The 23,054-nt window shown below is 40.3% G+C and overlaps 1 protein-coding gene and 1 pseudogene across 5 annotated transcripts; one reads left to right on the top strand and one right to left on the bottom strand.

The window, feature by feature from the left end:
* The first annotated feature begins 2,954 nt into the window (after window positions 1-2,954).
* LOC103695654 (microtubule-destabilizing protein 60-like) lies at window positions 2,955-10,386 on the top strand. Of its 4 annotated transcripts, none has more exons than XM_039121126.3 (9): window positions 2,955-3,945; window positions 4,057-4,108; window positions 4,266-4,343; window positions 6,702-6,821; window positions 9,000-9,098; window positions 9,189-9,248; window positions 9,384-9,478; window positions 9,600-9,691; window positions 9,908-10,310. In XM_039121126.3, the coding sequence occupies exons 1-9, from the start codon at window positions 3,053-3,055 to the stop codon at window positions 10,129-10,131; spliced, it is 1,713 nt and encodes a 570-aa protein (XP_038977054.2). In that variant the 5' UTR covers window positions 2,955-3,052; the 3' UTR covers window positions 10,132-10,310. The 4 variants fall into 4 exon arrangements, with proteins under 4 accessions (XP_038977054.2, XP_089786636.1, XP_089786637.1 ...); XM_089930510.1 differs by having other exon boundaries at window positions 9,335-9,478; window positions 9,623-9,691; window positions 9,908-10,040; XM_008777028.6 differs by having other exon boundaries at window positions 2,956-3,945; window positions 9,623-9,691; window positions 9,908-10,386.
* Window positions 10,387-13,361: 2,975 nt separating this feature from the next.
* Window positions 13,362-22,559, bottom strand: LOC103695653 (putative disease resistance protein RGA3; annotated as a pseudogene). The gene is made up of 4 exons (XR_016404994.1): window positions 20,408-22,559; window positions 18,367-18,409; window positions 14,294-15,715; window positions 13,362-13,564 (listed from the first exon to the last, which is right to left on the bottom strand). The product of XR_016404994.1 is annotated as a putative disease resistance protein RGA3 (transcript).
* Between the last annotated feature and the right edge of the window lie 495 nt (window positions 22,560-23,054).

A 23,054-nucleotide genomic window follows, 5' to 3' on the forward strand; every position in this document is an offset into this window, starting at 1 on the left:
ATGGGGGGTCTTTGTTTCTTGAGATCAGGACTGTTGATGAATTGATCGACGGAGAGAATACGCTGTTAGTCATCGTCGTTTGGATGCTCCTGGTCGTCTGATTGATAAACTATTCCGGGGAGTTGTGACGAAGGCTCTAGAAAGATTCTAGCTGGAATAATTTATTAGGGAGGAGACCGTGGTTAGGCTCGAGAATCACCGGATGACCGGTTTCCACGACCGTTGGATTCGGGTTTAACTCTGATCTGGAAAGGGATCGTATCCGGCAACCATATCGAAATCTAGGGAGCGTCGCCGTCGGACGATACGTGTGAGCTAGATAAGAGCTTCCATGCACGAATGGATTCTCTGTCCCGGTGTACTCCGAGCGCGCCACCTTGCCCGAATTCGTTGGAAGAAAGTCTTTGCAACCGGGAAGCATGTTCCCTTGCCAAAATGTGGTTCCAGGAAAGATTAAATCCTACATTGCATGTAGGATACAGCCACCGCCCATCACAAATACCTATGAGCAATTGTAATTGACGATATGTACGGCCTTATGATGCATGCCGTGTAAGATATAAATTTTCTTATTATGAAGTGTCATGGGCTTGCGGCGGTTATATTGAACTCATATCATCCGACAATCTAAGCTTTGGTTAGTTGTTATGCACCAATTGATTTCAAAAAGTTAAGTCAAAAAAGTAATGCATATTTAAATATATAAGTTGCACCAATCTCTATGCTACGTGGTATGGATTTTTTTTTCCCATTTTCCATTGTTTCTTTGTTTCCGTGATCCATGTCTGGATCTTGTTGCACTCCTTAGATTTTTTAGGTCTGACCAAATAAAACATCGGTTAAATTCAATATATAGCAGCCTTATTTGGGTCAGCATACTTATGCAGCGCCACTTGGTCTCCCTTTATGGCACTCTTAGGCCAGATGGCATGGTGCATCGAGATGAACACCGTGCAACCTAGACATGACCACGTGGAGATGTTTGAGTTGTTCGGATTTGTGGCAGATCTTCTCTCTCACCCCATAAGCGATTGCTGGAGTGAAAAGGCAGCATTATCTCAAGTTTGGATGAGAGTTAAAATTCAATGCATGCCATAGTGTAAAAATCATATTTCATGCATCCAAAGAAGGTTTTGAAAGTGATGATTGAACTCAAATCTAAATGTCTGATGCACATTACATCCATTCATCATGTATAATGCTCTCTTTCTACTGAAAATATAAAATTTATTGCGCAGTGCAACTAAACTGCGCTCCATTTAAGCCCACACTTGATTCAAGTTTTAGAATTGGGTCATCAAGGATCTACGGCGGTAGATTTTCTACAATCCAAATTGTAGAAAATTACTGTAGAAATATGTGTCAGGCTTCATATATTTAAATTACATGATATTGATAGTGATTTTTCAATTCAATTCATTAAGCTAGTCTAATTCAATCCCAACCATAAAATTTCTAGATTTTTCGCATAATAAAGGTCCGCATTATGGTCAGATAAACAAAATCGTATGACAAGACTAGCTCCCAACATGCTGGTTAGTATTTTTGTTTATGTTTTTTCCAAAAAAAACAACAACAATGCATTAAGCCAAATATATCTCATTTTGATCCTAGTAAAAATTCTTGATGAGTTTGAAGAACCATGAATTTTTTTCATTTAAACGAATGGTCAGCACTTAACTCATAGATCATATGTAAAATTTACCATTGAACTTGGGATATGAGGGGTTGTTATATTATGTGTATCAGAAATCTTGGTGTTTGGAGGAGTAAGGCGTAAGCATGGACAATGTTGCCCTCCAAGTATGATCAATTCACATTTCTTTTTCCTTTCTTGGCATACCAATTCATGTTGTTTTTCATTATCATGAACATGGGTTTGTGCTTCTACCCCAAGAAAACAATGTAGATTTGTGCATTAGAAACCCAGGTAATTTCTCTATGATTAAAGATAAACCAACTGACTGAGGGTTAGTAATTCAATCATAAGTCCCATTTGATAACTCACACCACCCAGATCAAATGACAATGAATAAATCTCGTGTCAACTTGCAGCGATTTCGCACATACTCTATCTATAGTAACCTTAGTATTCCAAATATACTTGCGATAATGCATGCCTCCACAATGCAATATCCAGACGATTATGTATCTCATAAAAGGAAGCTCCTTGAAATTTCATAGAGACACAAAGCAGATTAATGAAATTGGCTGGTTAGAATAGCAGCTTTTGCTCTGTCACAGTAATTGCCCCAAACAAAAAGAGCCTTTAGATTTGTTTCTTAGACATATCTTGAGAGAAGGGAGTTAAAAATTAGGATTGCGGTTTGATACAATCACAATGATTTGTTGGATAGAGATAAAGAGGGATGAGGCAAATCCAACACGCTCCATGTATCATGATTAATTTCTGCGTAAATTGCTTCGATCTTTCGAAGCCCTGACATGGAATTTGAGACAGGTTGTGCAGCATTCATGGGCTAAGGAAAACTAGTTACTTTGGCCAGTCAAATGGATCAATCCAGGATCCCATCAAATGCATCCAATTTGATCTTTCCTATTTAATAAAATCCAAGTTTCCTTCTGTTTCTCACTCGCATTCATGAAATCCCCAGAACGACAAACGGCTCATTTCCGAGACCCTTTTGGCCCCTCAAGTTGGCACAGCCTCACAGAAATTGCAATTATGCGAGATCCGTATCTGAAGTTAATCCCTTCCAGATAATCACCACCGCAATAAAATCGCACGCGATCTACCAGAAATCACAAGGTCGTTCGAACCGTTCTCAGATATCCCTGGCTTCATCCAACGGCTAAGATTATTTTGAAATACAGGCGTCCCCTCGAGAAAACTAGCCGTTACGAGGAGCCACCAAGCCCAACGTTCGAATTTCTCCCCCTTCAAACCCTAGCATCCGCTCTTCCTTCTTATAAATTACAAAATATTTAGACCCATTTTAGATCATAATTAGTCTAAAAATCCTTCTTCCTAGATTCGTTTCTTCCATCTCTAACGTCTCTGAGATCAAATTTTGGGTTTGGAGACGCTAGAATGACGACTCCGGTGAAGAAACCTCATGGCCGGCGACCTCAGACCTCGGAAGATTGGAAGTTCCCTGAGAATTCTGATCCCACTCCTTCTCGGAAGCCCGTGACAATGACCCCAACCTCAGAAGCTTGGATGTTTTCGGAGAATTGTGATCCCAATCTTCTTGTTTCCACTCCTCGGAGAGTCATGAAGTCGCCCGCAATGAAGCTGGTGAATTCGAAGAAGAAGCCGACCCCCAAAACCCCCGGCCGGACCCTGTCATCCGCTTCCCCGGCCCAAGATAGGAAACCTGTCAATGCCAAGAAGAACTCCATTAAGAGGGGAAAGGATTTGGAGTCCAAGAAGGGTTGTCGAGTACTCTGTGAGTCTCCCTGTGCGCCTGAAGAAATGTTCATCACAAAAGATCAGATGATCGGAGCTTGTGTGGTCGTAGAGGCATCCCCAGTTGAAGCTGATGGATCAAAAGAATGCATAGAGAAGAAGAATTGGGTCACTGAGAGCAAGGAACCATTGGAGGGAAGCGGGCGTTCGGTGGTGGAAGTTTCAGGTGGTCAGGATTCGAGAGGGAGTTCAAAGATGAGGAAGATGAGGAGTAAGATTCTTCAAGAAGCCACGAGCAGCATGCCAGAGCCGGGGGCTGGGCGGGTGATGTATCTGGTGAAGGCGTTTGAGAGGCTTCTCTCCCTCTCAAAGGATGCACAAGGCAGAGAAAAAGTAGAGAACAAGAAGAAGGTGATGAATTGGGCCTTGCCAGGTTTGCAGCAACCTCCAAAGGCCAAGGAAACTGAGGTTTCCTCTTCCCCTGGGTCCTCGTCATCCAATTTCATCACTGGAAAGTGCTTCGAAAGAGATTCCGGCGATTACTCTTCAGTGGACAGCAGCAACGATGATAGTAGGTTAGTAATACACTCAACAATCTTCTAATACATTGAAATATCTCCATCTCTCTGACATTTTTGTTAGTTATTGTTGTGTTCAAGAAAGTTGCTGTCTCTTTCTTTGTCTAGATTGAGCTGGGGGAGCAGTACATCAGATGGTGGACGAAGGAGTGGACGAAATGTATGACTGATTCTTTTTCGCTTATGTGTTCATTCTTTTTCCTCTTTAATATCTTGGCTGATAGTGATTAGTGAAGCTTGCTTTAGTTTTCTTTTGATGAAATTCGCTCGCTTGGGCTCTATTATTTTTGACACCGCAACTTATTTCTGCATTGTAGAGCACTGGCTCTTCAGGAAGGAGCTGGAATAAGAAGCTGAAAGTGACAAGCCAGCAGCCATTCAAGTTGAGGACTGAGGTATTGATAAATGCATCATTGATCTCTATTTTTCTGTTTAAGAGGATATAGCCCAATAGGGTTGTAATTGACAGAGGTGCAGAGCCTCCACCGTCAACGAACTGCAATTTTAGATAGCTAATGGCATTTACAAATTACACTGCAAGTTAATTTTACATGAAACTGTGAACGTGCTATATTTCTCAGGTCTACAACTGATTATATATATATATATATATATATATATATATATATATATATATATATATATATATATATATATATATATATATATATATATATATATATATATATAATAGTGAAATCAAGCGGTTGATTTATCACAAAGGAGGACCTATTGATTTTAATTCGGAACTTGGCTATAAATGTGCATAAACTGTGCATATCAGGCAGAAATTCCAAAAGATAGGCATGATATAATTAGACATGACCAGGTACAATGCAATCACCTTGCAGCATTAAACTAAGCAAGCTTCATTCAGAGTCCATCAGGGAGAATGCTGGAAGGAATTTGGAAAGGATTTCCATGTGGCTGATGGAAATTCTTACCGAGGTTTAAATTGTGCTGATATCATTCTAACAATGTACATGTGCAGTGTAAATAATTAGTGTTGGTAATTGATTGAAACCATGTTGGTTTGGTATGGCACAACTCCTCGTAGACGATGACATAGATCTTTTCATGACACAAGGAAGCTCTGCAGTAGATATGAAGATTCGGCGGTCTCTAGGAGTCATCTAGCACTTAGATTAACAAGATAAGCTATAAAAGTAGCCAACGGTCCACAGTTTGTTATGCTATAGTTAGAGCTTGAGAAAAGGATATATCAAGGAGAAAAGAAATTGAAGGAAGCGATTTAGGCAAACAGAACTGAACAGAAGCTTTTACTTTGAGGCATTTTCTGAATGGTATTCTTTATGAAGTAGTCTTCTCTTGGGCGATTTCTTCTGATACTCTCTCGAATTAAATTTCTTGGTAAATGATTGAAATGAATGAAAGATGATTTATTATATCTCATTGGTTACATCAAAGAAAGAGATTGGTTTCTAGATACATTACCTGCTTCAAGAATTTATCAACACTCAGACCAAGGGTGCAGGGCAGTTTGGAGTGAACCATTGTGTGTATTTGTGTATTGTAGGGGGTGGGGGGAGGGAGGCAGCGGCAGGTCTATGCCATGGCATTTAGATACATTCGCACAATTTACCACCTTGCACTTAATTGCTCCAATGTTATCATAACCCACCTTGGTATACTTGTCATACATTCATCTCATATGCCTATATTGTATTTCTTGCAAAGCATTCTTATAAATGCAACATTTTGGCTGACCAAAAATATGTTATTAGCTCCATGTTAGAACCACTCTATCAGTAAGTGGGATGCAGAGATGATGTATTACTACTGCTGTCTACTTTATCAAAATAGTTGTTTGGTATAGTATGTCATTTTGTTTTGTTGAAGACAGATGACCTTATTTTTTATTTGGCTAATATCATTTACGAGCTTCTTGTTCTCTTGTTATAGGGTTATTTTTTCATCAAATTCTTACTACAATTTTGATAAATATGAGTTGAGAGGGTCTGCTGAACCGACCTGAACCGGTCGGTTCAGCCCGAACCGGACCGGTACCGACTGGAACCGGTCCGGTTCCAGTGTGGAAATCGGTTCCGACCCAATATGGGTCGGAACCGATGGTTTCGATCACGTACCGGTGCGAACCGAGGCGGTTCGCACCGGTACATGCCCATACCGGTGCGAACCGCTCGGTTCGCACCGGTACGTGATCGAACCGATGCGAACCGAGCCGGTTCGCACCGGTTCGGTGCTGGCAATGAGGTGCCAGCGCTGTGGCACTATGATAGTGCCACAGCACTGGTTCAAAGTGTCTCTGAGAGTTCCTCGAGGATTGAGCATACAAGACTACAATGCTGCTTGGTTAGAGGGATGGGTTGATCTGCCTCCATATTATGCTGATGATCCAGATATTGACGAGAAGCATCGCCATTCGACCCGATTTTAGATATTCGAGAGTGATTTAAACGTATGTAATTGATTGCATCTTAATTTGAAAATTTTTTATGTTCTTCATCTCATTATTTGAATCATTTGGAAGTAAAAACATCCAAAAAAACTCCAAAAAAAAAAAAAAAAGACGATGGGTCGCTAAATGTACCCTATCGGTACGGCCTCGGTTCGGCTCGGTTCGGCAACGGTACCGTACCGATACCGGAGCCGACCGGTACGTCGGTACCATCGGTACCGCGAACCTTGATATCAACTATAATTTTTTTACTATTTAATGTCTTAGCTGTTGTTCAATAAATTTGACCGTATTTTACCTTTTTGTTTCATAGCAAAGAGGAAGGCTCAAAGAAGAGCATTTCCTAAAGAAACTGAAGGAAATCCTTTTGGAGGAGGAGAAACAACGCATACCAATTGCTCAAGGACTCCCATGGACCACAGATGAACCAGAGGTTGACTCCTTACATATTTTGAGCTAATTGACTGCATACCCTATAACCCAAAATTGTTTTGTTTTTTCATGTATATTCTTCTCACGAGTACCTTATTGTTGCTTTACTTATCATCCTCTTCTTTCTTGTCTCAGAAGCCACAATCTCATTTGCATCAGATGATTTCCTTTGTCATATGATTATAATAATAGATTTCTCGCATTCAATCAAATATAAGTTTGAAAAGCTTTATAATGGCTTGGGCTTGTGCACCACTGGAATGGATTGTAAGATTTCATTTTTTATGCAATCATATTAGGAAGTCAAGCATTTTTATGCACGAGGGTGAGTTAGTTGTGGTTAAGCTTAACTACTGAGGTAGTCTACAGTGGGTTGCAACCCTCTCATTGCTAATATAGATGCTACCCTCCTAGAAGATTCACGCTTCCATTGTAACCAGTTAATTAGACAATACTGCACCACAATTTTATAAACAATCACTAAGTATTTTTTAAGTTCTGAAATTGTGAACTCCATCATCTTATTCTTTTGGTTGCTGAGCATTATTTGAGCATTAACAGTTTTCCATTGTAACCAGTTAATTAGACAATACTGCACCATAAGATTATAAACAATCACTAAGTTTTTTTGAAGTTCTGAAATTGTGAACTCCATCATCTTATTCTTTTGGTTGCTGAGCATTATTTGAGCATTAACAGTTTTCCTTTTGAAAGCAAGTTGAGTTTTCCAACAATTTTTGTATGACATCATTAGGTAACACCGAGCATCAATAGGCCAGCTTAAAAGAAATTCTTAACCCAAATATTTTGAATCTTTTATGCCTAAATCTGAAATTTGATGACATTCATGGCCTTTTCGCTGTCAAGTCACAAGAATGGTGCTCCTTGCACAATGATAACATTTTTAGCTTCAGGCATCATTACATCTTCTCTCTTTTTGCAAGATGACGTCTTAGTTCATCAGACCTTATAACCTGTGTATGGCGGTTCTGCTGGGCAGAGTGACACTAGGGGAATGAATACAATTATAACATCCTTCTTCTATAGCACAAAGTCTTTCTCTGTTTTATGTCATAGTTAGGCAAAACTAAGGCAAGAATGTAAGAGGTCATATTTACAAAATACAGGTTGCCCAACAAGAAGAGGAAGTTGAAAGTAAGAGGAAGAATGGAGCCTGAGTATGTAGGAAACAAATGCAAGAATGTAACCTAAGAGGAAAAATAGAACCTATAGAAATTTGTTTCTTCTCAAATGTAACCTATAGAACCTTAGTCCATTATATGCATATATATAATAACTAAAATTTGGCCTATCTTTGATTACAAAACTTAGAATAAGCAGCACATCAAGTGACTCCATTGACACAAAAGAAGATGACACAAAAGAGGCTTGGCATTTGGCAAGGATGAAACCAAAGAAATATTTTCTTCCACAATATTCATTGGTTTATCATGAAGCAAAACCAAATTCAAGTCTTTAAACACAAATTAATATGTCAATAAAAGGTGATCTAAGTATTTTTTAACAAAGAGATGATCTAATCATTTTTTTAAACTAATAAAAGTTGATATACTATGTTGTTGTGGCATGACAGGGTCGGTGTGCTTATGAATGCTATGTGATGATATACTATGTTGACATAAGTAAAATATTCTCATAGTTAGACACGAGTAGATGGTTTTTGTGTAAACCATGTAATTAGAGCAACCAAAATGGAAAGCCACTGCAACTTATGTATCAGAACCTGTGTTTCTCTTCTCATTCATGTGACTGTGGAAGCTGCAGAGATATCAGAAGTAAACCAGTCAATGAGACTAATTGTGACATTTTTTCTATTTTTTATTTTATTGAGAAAGACGACAGACGTGTGATCATTCAATACGTAATTCCACAGAACTCTTTTACTTAGCTTTATTTTTTTCATGCAGAAGGACGCTTAAGATGTTCATGTGAAATTTCTTGAAACTTCCAGTAAACATTCCTTGATTTGTTCATCTGCATCTGATCAAAAAATTTGTTCTTTTCACCATCAAATAGTAAATCAGAATAACTTTGCTTTCTTTATATTCGATTGTAACATCTACTTGTTCTTTTCATTTCTTCAATCACGAGCCTCTGTATATACTGATAAATTTTTAGTACCGTACGTGATCTTTAGTCTCTGATCATGTTTTCCTAGTGCTTACTGAAGCCTCCCACAAAGGAACCCACCGAGCCAATCGATCTCATTCTTCACAGTGATATGCGTGCAGTAGAGCGTGCTGAGTTCGATCTTCAGGTAATTATAAAGTTTGTCAATGATGCCTTGTGATGCTTTCTTTTCCAAAACTTTTTTTTAATGCTGCTATACCTAAAATCAATTTGCTAGGTTGTCGAGCATCTGAATTTTCTCGAGCAAATTCGAATGGAGAAGGAGAGGCAGCGAAAGGTATAAAATATAATGTCAGAATGCATGAGTATTATATTGTTCATAGTAAACAATATCAGACCCTTCAATTCTTGTGTCCTATCTAGCTACCAACTGCTAGCACTCTTCTCCCTCACGATAAACCTGGTCTCACAGTTGGAAGAAGAGGAGGAAATACGGAGACTCAGAAAAAAGCTCAAACCGAGAGCTCAGCCCATGCCTTACTTCGATCGGCCTTTCATCCCGAAGAAGTAAGTAGTTTTTGCTGTTAAACCTTACATACAATCTATTTTACTCACTCTGCTTACCTCTTGGATTTGCAAAACTCTAGTCCAATTCCAAAAAAAAAAGGTTTGACTCTAACTTCACTAGACCACCCTGTTTGCGTGGTGAAGGTCAACGAAGCCCAACACAGTCCCTAAGGAGCCGAAGTTCCACACTCGCCCTCTCAGTCTCAGGTCATGGTAAGCCTAAAATTTTTTCCCTTGAAGTCAGAGCATTCGACATAATGATATTGAAATACCTCTTCTTACGGCCAATGGCTGCTTGATAGTAGTTTCACACCATCCTTCTCAGTTTTCATTCATACTACATACAACTTTAGTTCATAATTAGTGAATTTAGTGTATATATATTTCTAACATCAAGTTCTCATTGACGAGTTAGTGCTTCAATCTTAGGGAAACGACTTGAAGAACGAATGTGCCATGCGAACATATTTGTATCAGACTCCCCAGTGAATGTTGGAGAGCTAGTTTCTGATGTTCAAGCTGCGCGCGATCTCGTTGTGGGAACACTGTGCTCCCCAGAGCCATTCTCTGTCATCAATTTCTTGACATTTGGCATCATGTATTTGTTTGAGTTATTGTTTTTGCATACCATTTCTCTCCGATGGCACCCATGATGCTGCTTGTGTTTTCGGGAATGCTTTTGATATTGGGATTCTCTTTCCAATTGCTTTACCATACTTTATATATGAGGAAATTTAGAAAGAGTAGCCATTCTTTCTTGTCCCTGAGAAGATTGGTCTTTCTTTGTTCCTATGCACGACAAATGGAGATGAAGTAGCTTTTTTCGTGTAAAGTGAACTGTGAACAAATTATCCAATAAACAGGGGCAAGACTCCTTAGAAGGAGATGTAGTTGCCTCATATTGCAAAGTCTGGCACGCCAAAGATGGATTGGAGAAGCATAGTATTTTTCACCACTGGCTCAACATGGAAGGTGGCAAAGCAAACTTTGGTTAAGCAAATCCAGGTTCTACACCCATGACTATTTAATACTATCATAGATTCATGACCCGGCACTCTATCTTGGACCAAGTGCACGTCCTGCCCTCAGGTGGAACATACCCAATAATATAATTTACTCTATTTTCTCAATTTGGTGCCTTTTGGAGATTGGGAGATGGCTTACCTGCCAATCTCCAAATTGAGAGCTTCTTTGGTCAATTAGCAGAGGTATACGCTGGAGTATGGAGAGACCCCCTTTCTATGGCTTGCAATTCAAGGTTTTGCTAGAGTTGTTTCAAAAAAGAACAGTTTCTATAGGGAGGTTATAAAAGAATACCGGCGGACGACGATGTGCAATATTTTTGTTTTTGTGTTTTCATATAGTATTTTTGTTATATATATATATATATATATATATATATATATATATATATATATATATATTATTTTGCTTGATGTATTTTTTCTTTTCAATCTATATTTTTTGTGGGTATGGAATGGTTAGAGTCATAGCAAAACCCTACAATCTTTTTTTTTTCTTTTTGGAGAAGTAAATCCCTACAATCAACTATATTTTAGCTTTTGCAACTATTCTTTGTAGGATCTGTACAATATTTTCGGATGCAAGTGTTGGTCATTCAGATGGAGTTGGAATCCTCTAGGGTGCATATTTTGCACTATAGAGAGGACTATGCAAACCCAGATGCCATGCCATCCATCTCGGAGGCAAACAACCATCCAATGTGCTGTGTTTGGTATTTAATGAGACCTTCTCTATCCCCAAGAGTCGCAACAACCATCCATCTTCGAGATGGATGATGTGGCAGGGTTGCACAATGCTTTGCTATGTAAAACACGCATCACGAACACCACTTTGTGCCTATAAGAAGCATGGCAAGTGTGGTGCAATGTTATCAATTAAGAAATTAGTTCTCTCAACTAATTTTGGTCATGGGGCTTCGCTAAGAGTTGTTCCCATCTTCCTCTCATGTCTGATGTCTTCCTTCTTCACCTGTCATAACTTGGATGCCACCACCATAAGAAACCACAACTATCAAACGACATCATGCCTGCAAAAAGTCCATCTCAATCTACCAATTCTCTTAGCCACCCAAGTTGGTATACAGTATCAGACATTAAGTATGAAGGGAAGGCTGTTAAAGCCTCTTTGATAAGAGTCAATCTTCCCCCCAAGGATAATAATTTATCTTTCCAAGCCGCAAGTTTAGCTTCAATGTTTCCTATAATGACACCGAAAAGTTTTTGGGAATCTTCCTATCACTAAAGCAAGCCGAGAGTTTTTTTTTTTGTCGTTGAAGGGCAAAGCAAGAAGTAAGACACTTCCCCCAATTTTATTAGCTACTTGAAGAGTATTTATAGAAGTAGATGTTAGAAGGTCGTTACAAGTGAGCAGTTACATCAGTGAAGAGAAAAGGTATAGGTAGGATAAATGAGAAGTGAGCATTAAGGGGGAAATGGTATTCATGAGTTTCTTGTGACTTTCCAAATTGGAGACTTTTAAGATGGCCACAATTTGATTATCACCGATCGATCCCTTCTTTTACAGTTTAGCATTGCTTCTATCTTAGAAGCTTCAACCTTAATGAATTTAAGAGAGAGATGGAATTTTTATGGAAATTAATCCTTAACCTGAAGCACCTTCAAAAGCTAGAAACGCTGCTTTAATAGCAAGAGAAATTCTCTTATTTCTGGCACAAAAAAGGAGTGGCAAAGTGAAGACTCTTGATCCTGCCAAAAGAAGGATTATCACCAATGCTTTCAATAAGTCCAACAGAACCAACCTATTTCAGCAACCGTGCTAAGACATCAGCGACCAAAGTAAACAAACCTGGAGAGAGAGGAGAAAAACCTCCTAGAGGTTCAAAAGAAAATTACACCTACTATGCTAAAGCTCTAGCAGCAACAATTAAATAGTCACTAGCCATTACATGCATTAACACTATCTTTGGATGCATATGATATGCTAGAGATAGATGATGTAGTCGTCATATATTTTACTTTGCAGATTACCGTTTCAATATGTAAGACCTGAGATAATCCACATTATGGTTCCTCAATGTATCAGATACAAGACACCATATGTCTCACCATCAGAGTATACCACAAGGCCATCAGATCTCAAGAGCCGCCCTACATGTCCAGCGAGGGAAAGATATCAATAAGCACAATAATTTACATCCTGTGACTGAAGTATCTACTACTTAACTTGTTACTATTAAATTGGATTTGTTGAGAATCTATATCTAACATTTGCACATCTGAGTACTACAAACTTGCAACAAGACTCGGTGAGTCAAATTTCACAAATTAGTATCAGAAACTTCCTTGATGGATTATTGTACCAGCATTCTGCTAGACATCAAAATTTCAGTGCAATGCAGCAACTTATCATAATGGAACACTTCCTAGAATATCTCTTTCCAATCTACCACAAACAGGCAGGTTTTGTAGTTTGTCGGGGGCACATCTTGGATTTTTTTTTTTTTTCAAGAAAAGGAAAACTCTAAACTTCCAAAATCACAATTCCTCCATAACTCTCTGCTCAAAATAATGCCTCCACAGGCCCATGGATGCATTTTCTTCTCGTAATTCCACAATGGTACAGATTGCATAAGGAAGACAATTTTTAATATCTTGTGCTGCTTGAGGAAAGAGTAAATATCGTTTGCTCCATAAAAGTAGAGAACTTCTCTAGAGTCTCCTGAAGCTTGGAGAGTCCATCCACGGCAGCCAATTTCTAAACCATGTACTGATCATCCCCAGCTTTGATGCATTCCACTGTTTTTCATTACAACAAATTGGTATATTTAGATAAAGATGAAATATTAATCATTTACATGAAAAGAGCAGCAAAGGCATTGCAGATCATAAAATATAAGAGCTGACAAAATGCTATTCCATGAATAACTTTTTATTTAATCCTTCAAAGAAACATGAGCTAGGACAATTTAAGCTTTCCGGAAAGTCATAGATTCATAGTTTCCCAGTTCCCATTCTTCTAATCCCATAAACAATTCTTCTTTAGGAAGTTGAATTCCTATATAGCTTTAACGAGATGCCATTCCTGCTTTTCATTTCCCAGAACCTGATCACAGGCAAAGAAACAAGATCATATATGCAAGCTTTAGGATTAAGCATCAAAATGGCACAATAAGTGATAGTTCTGCATCACTCTGGACTTGTAGATAGCAACATAAATGACCATTATTCTTCTAAGGTTCTGCACCATTGGGCGAGAGATATATACATAGATAAGTGGATCGCATGAAATCAAGTATTCGTTATATCTGAAACAAAGGTGCATATTGCAAGTAAATCCAACAGGAATTGTGGTAAATGCTGCGCATGAGCGGCTTCATGTAGAAAACCAGCCTAGAAGTTATGCTTGAAAATGGAATGAGCATGACCAAAAAAAAGAAGAAATGACTCTTTACGACCCGCAAAGTTAAGATGCTCTGCTTAGAAGCTTAGTTCATTGGCTAAGTTAATTTTCTTAAAATTAAAGATCCAATTGCTAAGTTCATTGGCTAAAAAGAAGCTTAGAGTCCCTGTTCTTCTAGATCATTTAGATGCTCTGCTTAACAATTCTTTCAAATTTTTCCTCGGAAAAATAATTCTAACAAAATTTTTCCATTATTAGAATCAATCAAAATAAACTTTAAAACATGTATCAAGGAAATAAGGGGCTCAGCTGGCTGCTATTGCAATGTAAAGATCTCATAAGCTGCTGCTAGGATTGATGTATATATCCTATCTTGAAAGGAAAGGAAGAAAAGAGCGATAAATTGCAGATAGGTTAAGCAAAGCTGTATACCTGGAAAGAACAGAAATCATGGTTGAAAGGAAGTGCGGAGGAGGCACAGATTAGAGAAACTGTAGGGGGACTCGTTATAGAAGGCATGTACCGATTCATCCTCTGAGTATACACGCACCTGCTGGATGCCTTGGATTATTTGCCACTCTAGGCTGGCCCTTTGGCAAATATTTCTTATCAGTTCCCTGCTGCACCGGATCTCCAGCTTCTCCAGATGAGCTGTATGTACTCCTTTCAGCAAGTATGATGGGAGCGATTTCATTTTATAATCGAGCAGTTTCATCCTTTTCAAGGATTGAAGATTCTCCACCACTTGCAATTTCGGGCAGTACACAACATCGAGGGTTGTGAGCGCAGGAAGGTCTGAAACTTTCTCCAGTTTGGGAGTGTTCCGTATATACAATTCTTTAAGCGAAAGGAGGTTCTCAATTGTCGTTAGGCTATCCGCAGTACCGATCGTCAATTTTGTCAGGGAGGTTGCATGCAGTAGGAGACCCTCGGGAAGAGACATCAAATTAGGGCATTGAAAAAGGCTCAGGTCCTTTAGACATGGCATTGCTTGTGTTCCTCTATCCCAATGCCATTCCTGCCAATGATACATATCAACGAACAACAGCGTCTCCAGCTTGGGGAATGCATACTTGGAAGAATCTACTCCTGCTCTGCCGCCGACCAAAAACTCAGGTCCAACGTCTATGACTGATGCAGCACCCCTGACGTCAAGATGTTCTAGATGAGGGAGCAGCCCACAAGGTGGAAGCCGCTCACAGTAAATGCAATATCCTAACTCCAACTGCCTGAAATTTGGAAAAAGAATTGATGTTGATGAAGATGTCTCTGCCATCCACTTTGGGAACTCACGACCGAAGTAACACATGATTCTCAGTTCTTCCAGGTAGCGTGGAGGGTAGAGCTCTTCAAACACCTCCTCGATTCTCCTCATCTCCTCCTCAGTGGGTTGAAGGTCTCGCGTGCAACTCAGCCCGAGTGACCTGAGCTTGGATTTGTTTCCAATTTCGGCTACTTTTGCCTCGGAGCTGCTGGATATGCACTCCAACTTATTGACTGAGAGTTCTGTGAGACACGAGAGAGATCTCAATTCTTCCATCGTGCAACATCCCTCTATCCGGTTGCTCTGCAGCATAAATCCACGCAGTAGTTGAAGATTTTGAAGCCTTCCTAACCCAGCTGGCATCCCAACCACCCCCGAATAATCAAGATCCAACCCCGCAAGATTGTGTAAATTCACGATACTGTTGGGAAGGCGAGAAAGTGACCCACAGCCATAGATATTCAAGTACCGTAAATTTCTGAGATTTTCTATACTTTCCGGTATTACGCTTATCTGGGAGAATCTGGCAACCTTTGTTTCACGCCCCGAACCCAACTCCCGGGTCCGGCATACGACCGGCCGCATGAGCCCTAGAACAGTACCCTAAAGATCATGCAAGGCCTAAAAGATACAATATTCACATATATGCCAAAATCAAAGATTAATGTAATTCAATCAAATCCAACTAAAATGTACTGAATGATTACATAATCAAATGTTCATAAGCAAAAGATAAATTAATTTCTATCTATCTAGCAGTCAGACTCTATGTTGTTCTCATTTCTCGTCCCAACCGATGGACTCTACAAATCCTGTGCCTCTGAAAAAGAAAGTAAGAGTAGTATGAGTTTTTCCAGCCCAGTAAGAATCCCAACAGCCACACACAGTAAAAATCATAAAATAATCAATGCATCAAATATATGTCATTTCATCATTTCAAAAGGCTCAACAAATAACAAATATATACACAAACCATTTTGTATACATAAATCCTTTTTTTCACATTTCGTGATTCATTCACGTAATACCCTGATTCCCAAGTCTTCAGACTTTTTTTTTTTTACTTCTGGCGTTGGACTAACCAAGTTCATGACCCAGTCCAAGACTGCACAAATCCCACGCATAAACTCGTGGCAGCTATCCCACGCGTAAGCCCGTGGAGGCTATCCTACGCATAAGCTCGTAACGGCTATCCCACGCGTAAGCTCGTGGCAGCTATCCTACGCATAAGCTCGTAGAGGCTATCTCATGACAAGGTTAGTCCAACCCATTTTACATGTCTAGTTTTACATGTTTAATCACATTTCAATCACGTCACATATTTTCATAATTTCTCAAAATATGTTATTTCTTCCCAATTTAATTATTCCAATACTTTCATAATAAACAAAATGCACACCTCATAGTGCCATACAAGCTCAAAAACAAATAGCAACATACTGATAAAATATATCCAACGATAAATCCAATATATGCATAAATAAAAGTGCTCAGATGTAGGAATTCTTACAGAGATTGTAGACTGACTCAAACACGGATCCGAATCACAACCTACGCGCTGGGGTGCTGAGTCCCCTGATCAAAATCTCCTGGCACCGCCGACTCTTCCTCTACAACATCAATTATAAATCACAACTAAATTATTTAATATTTAAATATTCTAAACCATAATTCATATCTACTATGGGGTCCATCACCAGGTCCCCAAACATTTCAATCCCTCCAAATCTAGGGCAGTCGGGGTGGCCCGACTCCCACCCTTGTACCACCGGCCTATGTCGTCGCCAGCCATGGCCGCCGCCATGCCGGCGACGGTGGCCGGTCCCGGTGAAGAGACCAAAAGAAAGGGATGATCCGTCCCTCTTCATGGTTGGAAATATATCTCCCTCCCTCGGATCCTTTTTGATCCGAGGGCAACAACCATGGTGGTCGTGCCCTCTCCTTCCCCAACCCGACAACACCACTGGTCGAACCATCGCCGGCCGCCACTTTTGCAGTCGCCGGTGATGGTGGCCGGCCAAGAGAAAGGGGAAGAAGAGGTCTCCTCTTCTTCCTCCATGAACCCGCAAAAGGGGTCCCCCCTTTCTCCATCATCAGCCGAAATCCATTGTAGCAGTGGCTCGGCCCCCACCCGACAGCAACCCACGTGGCCACGATCGTCGCCGCCGTCGCCGCCGGTGGCTTGCTGCCGTCGCTGCCGCCGACGTGAGGGAAAGGGGAAGGAAAGAGGAGATGGAGTCTCGAGGAAGAAGACCCCGGATCCATCTCTCCCCTTCTCCAATAAACCCTAGAAATCCCAAAATAATTCTCTCACAGTCCCGATCGACCACAATGCCATGGTTCTCGGCCAATCCCGGCGGCCGGCGGCAGCCAAAAATTGGAAAGAAGAGGCCGAAACAGGGGTACCCTGTTTCGGGCTCTTCTCCGACGATTCACCGGCCAACTCTTCACCCATGCCACCCAAAATCCAGGAAATAAAACATAGAGGAAGGATTACCTCGGTCCGGCGGGGCGTTCCAGCGATCCTTCCGGCGAGAAATCGGAGGAGGAACTGTGAGCAACTCCCCTCGGATCCACGCTTCTTCACCCGTCAGAATCTTCGGCGAAGGGAAGTGGTCTTCCTCCGCGGCCAGCCGGATCTCGACGCTTGTCTCCTCTCCGGCATCAACCCCTCCGGCGACCAACCTCTCCCCGGACGCCGCCGCCGCCGCCGCTCTCCCCCTCCCTTTTTTTTTGTGGTGTTTCTCCTCCCACGATCGTGCCCTAGGCACGATCGTAAATGGTGGATGGGCCCGGTCTTTTCGGGCCGGCCTGTCCACCCCTCTTTTTTTTTTTTGAGGTATTACATACTCTCCCCCTTTAAAAAAATTTCGTCCTCGAAATTAACTTACTTGAAGCCTCAAACTTTAAAAATATGCATCCATTATATCACTCCCGATATTTCAAATAGTCTCTCTCTCGGAGTACCTACTCATAAGATTTTGACATACAAAAATTATAGCATCTCGAAACTTGATCCTTTCTATTTACCACACGTAGTAAGTTTTTTTTTTTTTTTTGATCTCCTTCAGAAGAATTCCAAACTCCCAACCTTGGATTAAAATGCCATAATTATATCCCAAAGAAATTAATTTCTCTTGATTCTACATAAAGATCATAATTGGCTTAACAGAAATAGGAGAAATCTTTAGTATCAAATGCTCTTAATATTCTATAATTATTTTTCTTTTTTTAACTTTGCCTGTGATTAAATGATCAACCTTTATCCTAGGAAAACTGCAAACCTGTTCAAATAGGTATATTAACAATGTCAGAGCTAGGAGTCGAAGAACTATGTTAAATCATTCCAGACCCAAGCTTAATCACAAAGCTATCAATCCATCAACGCTAAATTTGAGATGCCCCAAAATTGTTCTTAAAATTATCAAAAATAGGAGAGCCCACAACTACTTTCAGTAGACAAAGAATCAACAACATTCCCCTCTACTAGAAACTAACTCAAGTGTTCCATAATAATACCCTTCAGATCAAGGTATTATCATTATTATTATTTTTTTTCTAATCGGTTTCAAAATAACTCAAACCACTACACTTCCGCTGCGCACTCTGATCTAACTCATCAAATTCTCTAAAGTCACAAAATGATTTCTGACCAAAGTATCACTTTGCATCGTGACTAAGAAAATCCAAATTTTAAATTTTCAAGTAGAACTAGAGCAAAACCTCTAGATCTTTTTGTCCTCAATTTATATAGAGTGTACATACCATAACTAACCCCCAATCCTTTAGTCAAGTTTAAGGTCACTAATGATCTCCACAACCTTTTTAGAATCCAAAAATATCTAGGTTTAATTTAAAGGGATAATTCTTGTATTCCTTTAGCAATTTAATCAGAAAATCTACATTACTTTTTCTTCCAACAGAATTTACTTCAAATTCAATAGGTTAGAACTGTTGAGCCAATATCACTATGAGTAGGAATTAACTCTATCAACCTCCAGATCTTTCTTCACCAAGATTCTTAACATCCATCAACAATGCTATATATGATAATTCATGTAAGCATCTCATGACCGAAGTCTCTACTCAATATGACATTTATTAGTGGCTTCATCAACAATGACAAAAGATCCCTGCTCAAATCTTAAACCTAGGCTTGAGTTTTAAATTAACACATCAAATAGTCTTCTACAATTATAAGTAAAATCCAGTAGCTCAATCCAAACATGAGAATTCAAATAATTAGAATTCTCCTATCAATATGCATACTCTATGGCCTCAAAATAATCAAATACATCCATAGGAAATAGAACTATTTGCAATATCCAACATGCCAACACCAGATATAATCCACATACATTTTCAACTTCGAAGAACGTTCCTTTCAATATTATGAAATCTCCTTAGCTTACTCCAATACTAAATCAACGTACAAATCCCACTCTAATAATTAGCAGCAAAACCAAAAGTATGATCACATCAAAACCCACATCAAATTTGAACTTTCAAATCATTTAAATAATATCTGAACATGGTATACTCGATATGCCATTATTGACCTACACTTATCTTAGGTCAAACCTCTTTTATCATGATCAAAGACAATTTATACTTTCCTTCCGTATGCATCGAAAACCAAACCGATGCATACATTTTATCACAATGCCCAGTGATCTTACAGCTTAAGCACTGAATTTAATTGTCATGTCCAAAGTGATCATAACCTTAAGCTATGATATATTTCTGTCACGATCCCTAGTGATCTTAAACATATGCTCAGATTCCAACTGGTCACATTTTTCAATAATCTTAAACCTCAAACTTTAATGCCACTAATGCCACAGTCCCTAGTGGTCTTAAACCTTAGATTATAATATCATTCTTGTTACAATCTCAAGTGATTATAAACCAAATCTCTGATAGTTTTTCTATCATAATTCTCCACTGATACTCACCTGAACATAAACCCTAAGATACCTCAACCTTAAGCTCTGATACCACTCTGTCACTATGTGAGGACCCGTGCAGGCGTGTGTTTAGTCCCACATCGGTTATTCGCTGGGTAGATCCTGGGTACTTATACAGGATCAAGGAACCCAAACAAAACCTTTCGGCTAGCCATTTTGGGTGAGGTCCTGGGTTGTTACAAATGGTATCAGAGCGGATCCGGCCCATAACTTATGTGGACTAGGAGACACTGTAGCACAGATCCATTGGGGTTGACCACGGACCAATCGTGGTGTTTATGATTAGATTTGAATGGATTTGAACCCTTAGCCTGACGAGGACGTCAGGGCTTGAACGGGGGGAGTATGTGAGGATCCGTGCAGGCGTGTGTTTAGTCCCACATCGGTTATTCGCTGGGTAGATCCTGGGTACTTATACAGGATCAAGGAACCCAAACAATACCTTCCGGCTAGCCATTTTGGGTGAGGTCCTGAGTTATTACACTTTGAATTTCTGAGAAAGACAGATCTAGCACTCTTAAACGAAAAAAAATTATTAAAAACAACATCCATCTGAGTCTCGGAGAAGCGGGTCCCTCTCCATATTAGAGTCCTCAGTGAGTCCTGTTTTGCTAAGACATCAAAGATTTCCGTTGTTTCACGGTCTCTCACATATACATGACGCAGCTTCATCGGCCCGTTACTGCTGCCTACTTCGTGCACCTTCTTGACAACCGAGCTCTCATCTCGCGCCAGATACCGAGCAAGACAGTGCAGGAGGTCATGCATCTGGAATTCCCTTTGATCGTCGAAATATGGCTGCAAAAGATTCCGCATGATCAGCTCTCTGTAGTACTCTTCTGCTGTCTCTTCCACAGCCGAACTCCCCTCAGCTTTCACAAATCCCTCAGCAATCCAAAGTGCAAATAGTACCCTTAGGGATTATATCGTCTTCAGGAAACAATGAGCAGTACATAAAACATTGCTTCAGATAGCTTGGTAGGTCTTCGTAACTCAAATATAATCCTCCCTCAACCTCCTTGGGAAGCCCGGATGTGGACCATGCAGTGCTTTCAAGAACTCTATTCCAAGCTGTCCAAGTCTTCCCCTTCGTGCATAGCACCCCTGCAATCACCTTAATGGCTAGAGGAAGGCCATCACATTTCTTAACAATCTCCATCCCTATGTCTTTGAGATGCTGGATCTCGTCCTCATCTCCTGTCAAGACCACCTTCTTGCAGAGCAATGACCAACTATCCTCTAAAGACAATTTATCGACGTGATGGATGTTCACTGCCAACATCTGCATCGCGATCTGTTCATTTCTTGTAGTAACAAGGATCCTACTGCCAGCAGCACAACTTTTTAACATGTTACATAACAAGTCACACCAAGCCTTTGCTTTCCAAACATCATCAAGAACAAGAAACAACTTCTTACCCCTAAGACTGCTCTCGACTTTGGGCTCAAGCGAGGACTTACTCTGATCCTGGGCAAGATCATTCTTGTCTCCATTGTAGATATCTCTCACCAAATTTATCTCATCGAACTCTTGCGATACACACACCCACTTCTTCATTGAGAACTCCTCCTGAATCCTCTGGTCATGATATATCCTTCTAGCAAGTGTGGTCTTGCCAATTCCCCCCGCACCCACAATTGCAAAAACAAGAATGTTTCTCCGTCCGTCATCCTTAATTAGCGAATCAACCAAGCTGTGAGTGTCCTCTTCGATTCGAGATCCTACAGTATCAATCTCAACTACAGGAGATGTCTTGCGACTAATTTGAGATGTCCCTTGCTGCTTGTCAAGGGAATTGCGTTCGAGATTGAATTTAGAACTCTCCTTCCAAATTTCCTCAAGCTTCAGATTGATTTTTCTAATTTTTGTGCCAATCTCATGAGCAACTAGAGGCTTCCGGAAAAAAGAGAGAAGGGGAATGGGGAAGCAAGAGAGAAGGGGAATGGGGAAGCATACCGAAGAAGTGGAGGAAGACCCTTCACCACACTTGTCGGTTTCGATGCGACAAAGGTCGAGGATGTCATCGGCATCGTACATAACATCCTTGAGCTGCTTGAGCCAGTCATCAATGGCCCCCTCACTGATCCTCCTCCTCTCGGCATGGGCAAGGACTTTGCTGATCATGCGGAGCTTATTCTCGAGATTTTTGATCTCGCCGGGCACACCCAAGAGCATGTCAATCTCTTTGCTCGCCAAGTCAGCTAGTAGTTCAGCAAATCTGGTGACGAAGGCATCCAATATCATCGCCATCTTCTTCCTAGACTAGTTGGGACTGGGAGAAAAGGAAGAGATAGCTAGATCTGATTGCTCTCACAACGCTATCAGGGACCAGGTCCGGGAGTCAGTGGAGGACTCCAATATGAGATGAGAGCAAAGGCATTGACTCCATGCATTGACTCCAATCCGGATCATCTGTGATACGCGTTTGCACCGCAGAGAGTAGCAGAGTGCTCGGGCACCGCCGCATCATCCATCATCCACGAATTTAGAAGTATTGAAAATATTAATGAAGATATTTGAGATATCGCATAACATTTCACACTTGAGTAGTTGGATTTCTGTTGATATTTGACGCGCATACTCATTGTTCGAGCATTATGATAGCCAGTTTATGATTTCATGAAATGTACATCGTTTTTTATAATTTTTAAATTCATATTATTATTATATTGGTATGGATGTGTAGGGATTCTTACTGGACTGTAAAGCTCACCTTCCTTCTTCTTTCTCTTTTTAGAGTTGCAGGATGCATAGACATGGATGGGTTAGGCGCGGAGCGCGAGTATAGATATGTTGGATTATTTATTTGAATTAATTAATTAATTATGGATTTATTAGATTTTTTTTTGTTCATCTTAGGCCTGCATGATCTTTAAGGCACTGCTCTAAGGCTCATACGGCGGTCGCGTACTGGACTTGGGTGCTAGGTTCGGGGCGTGATACAGAGCTCTGGACAGAAGT

The sequence above is a fragment of the Phoenix dactylifera genome, chromosome 1 (genome assembly GCF_051530095.1).
Source record: "Phoenix dactylifera cultivar Ajwa chromosome 1, Ajwa_hap1_PhDact_Kaust_v1.1, whole genome shotgun sequence".
Lineage (NCBI taxonomy): Eukaryota > Viridiplantae > Streptophyta > Magnoliopsida > Arecales > Arecaceae > Phoenix > Phoenix dactylifera.

Bases quoted from the DNA above. Each gene is read 5' to 3' on its own strand.
- LOC103695654 (XM_039121126.3), top strand. From the start codon at position 3,053: ATGACGACTCCGGTGAAGAAACCTCATGGCCGGCGACCTCAGACCTCG. The intron at 3,946-4,056 runs GTTAGTAATACA...TTCTTTGTCTAG, and splicing joins AGCAGCAACGATGATAGTAG to ATTGAGCTGGGGGAGCAGTA. The intron at 9,692-9,907 runs GTAAGCCTAAAA...CTTCAATCTTAG, and splicing joins CCTCTCAGTCTCAGGTCATG to GGAAACGACTTGAAGAACGA.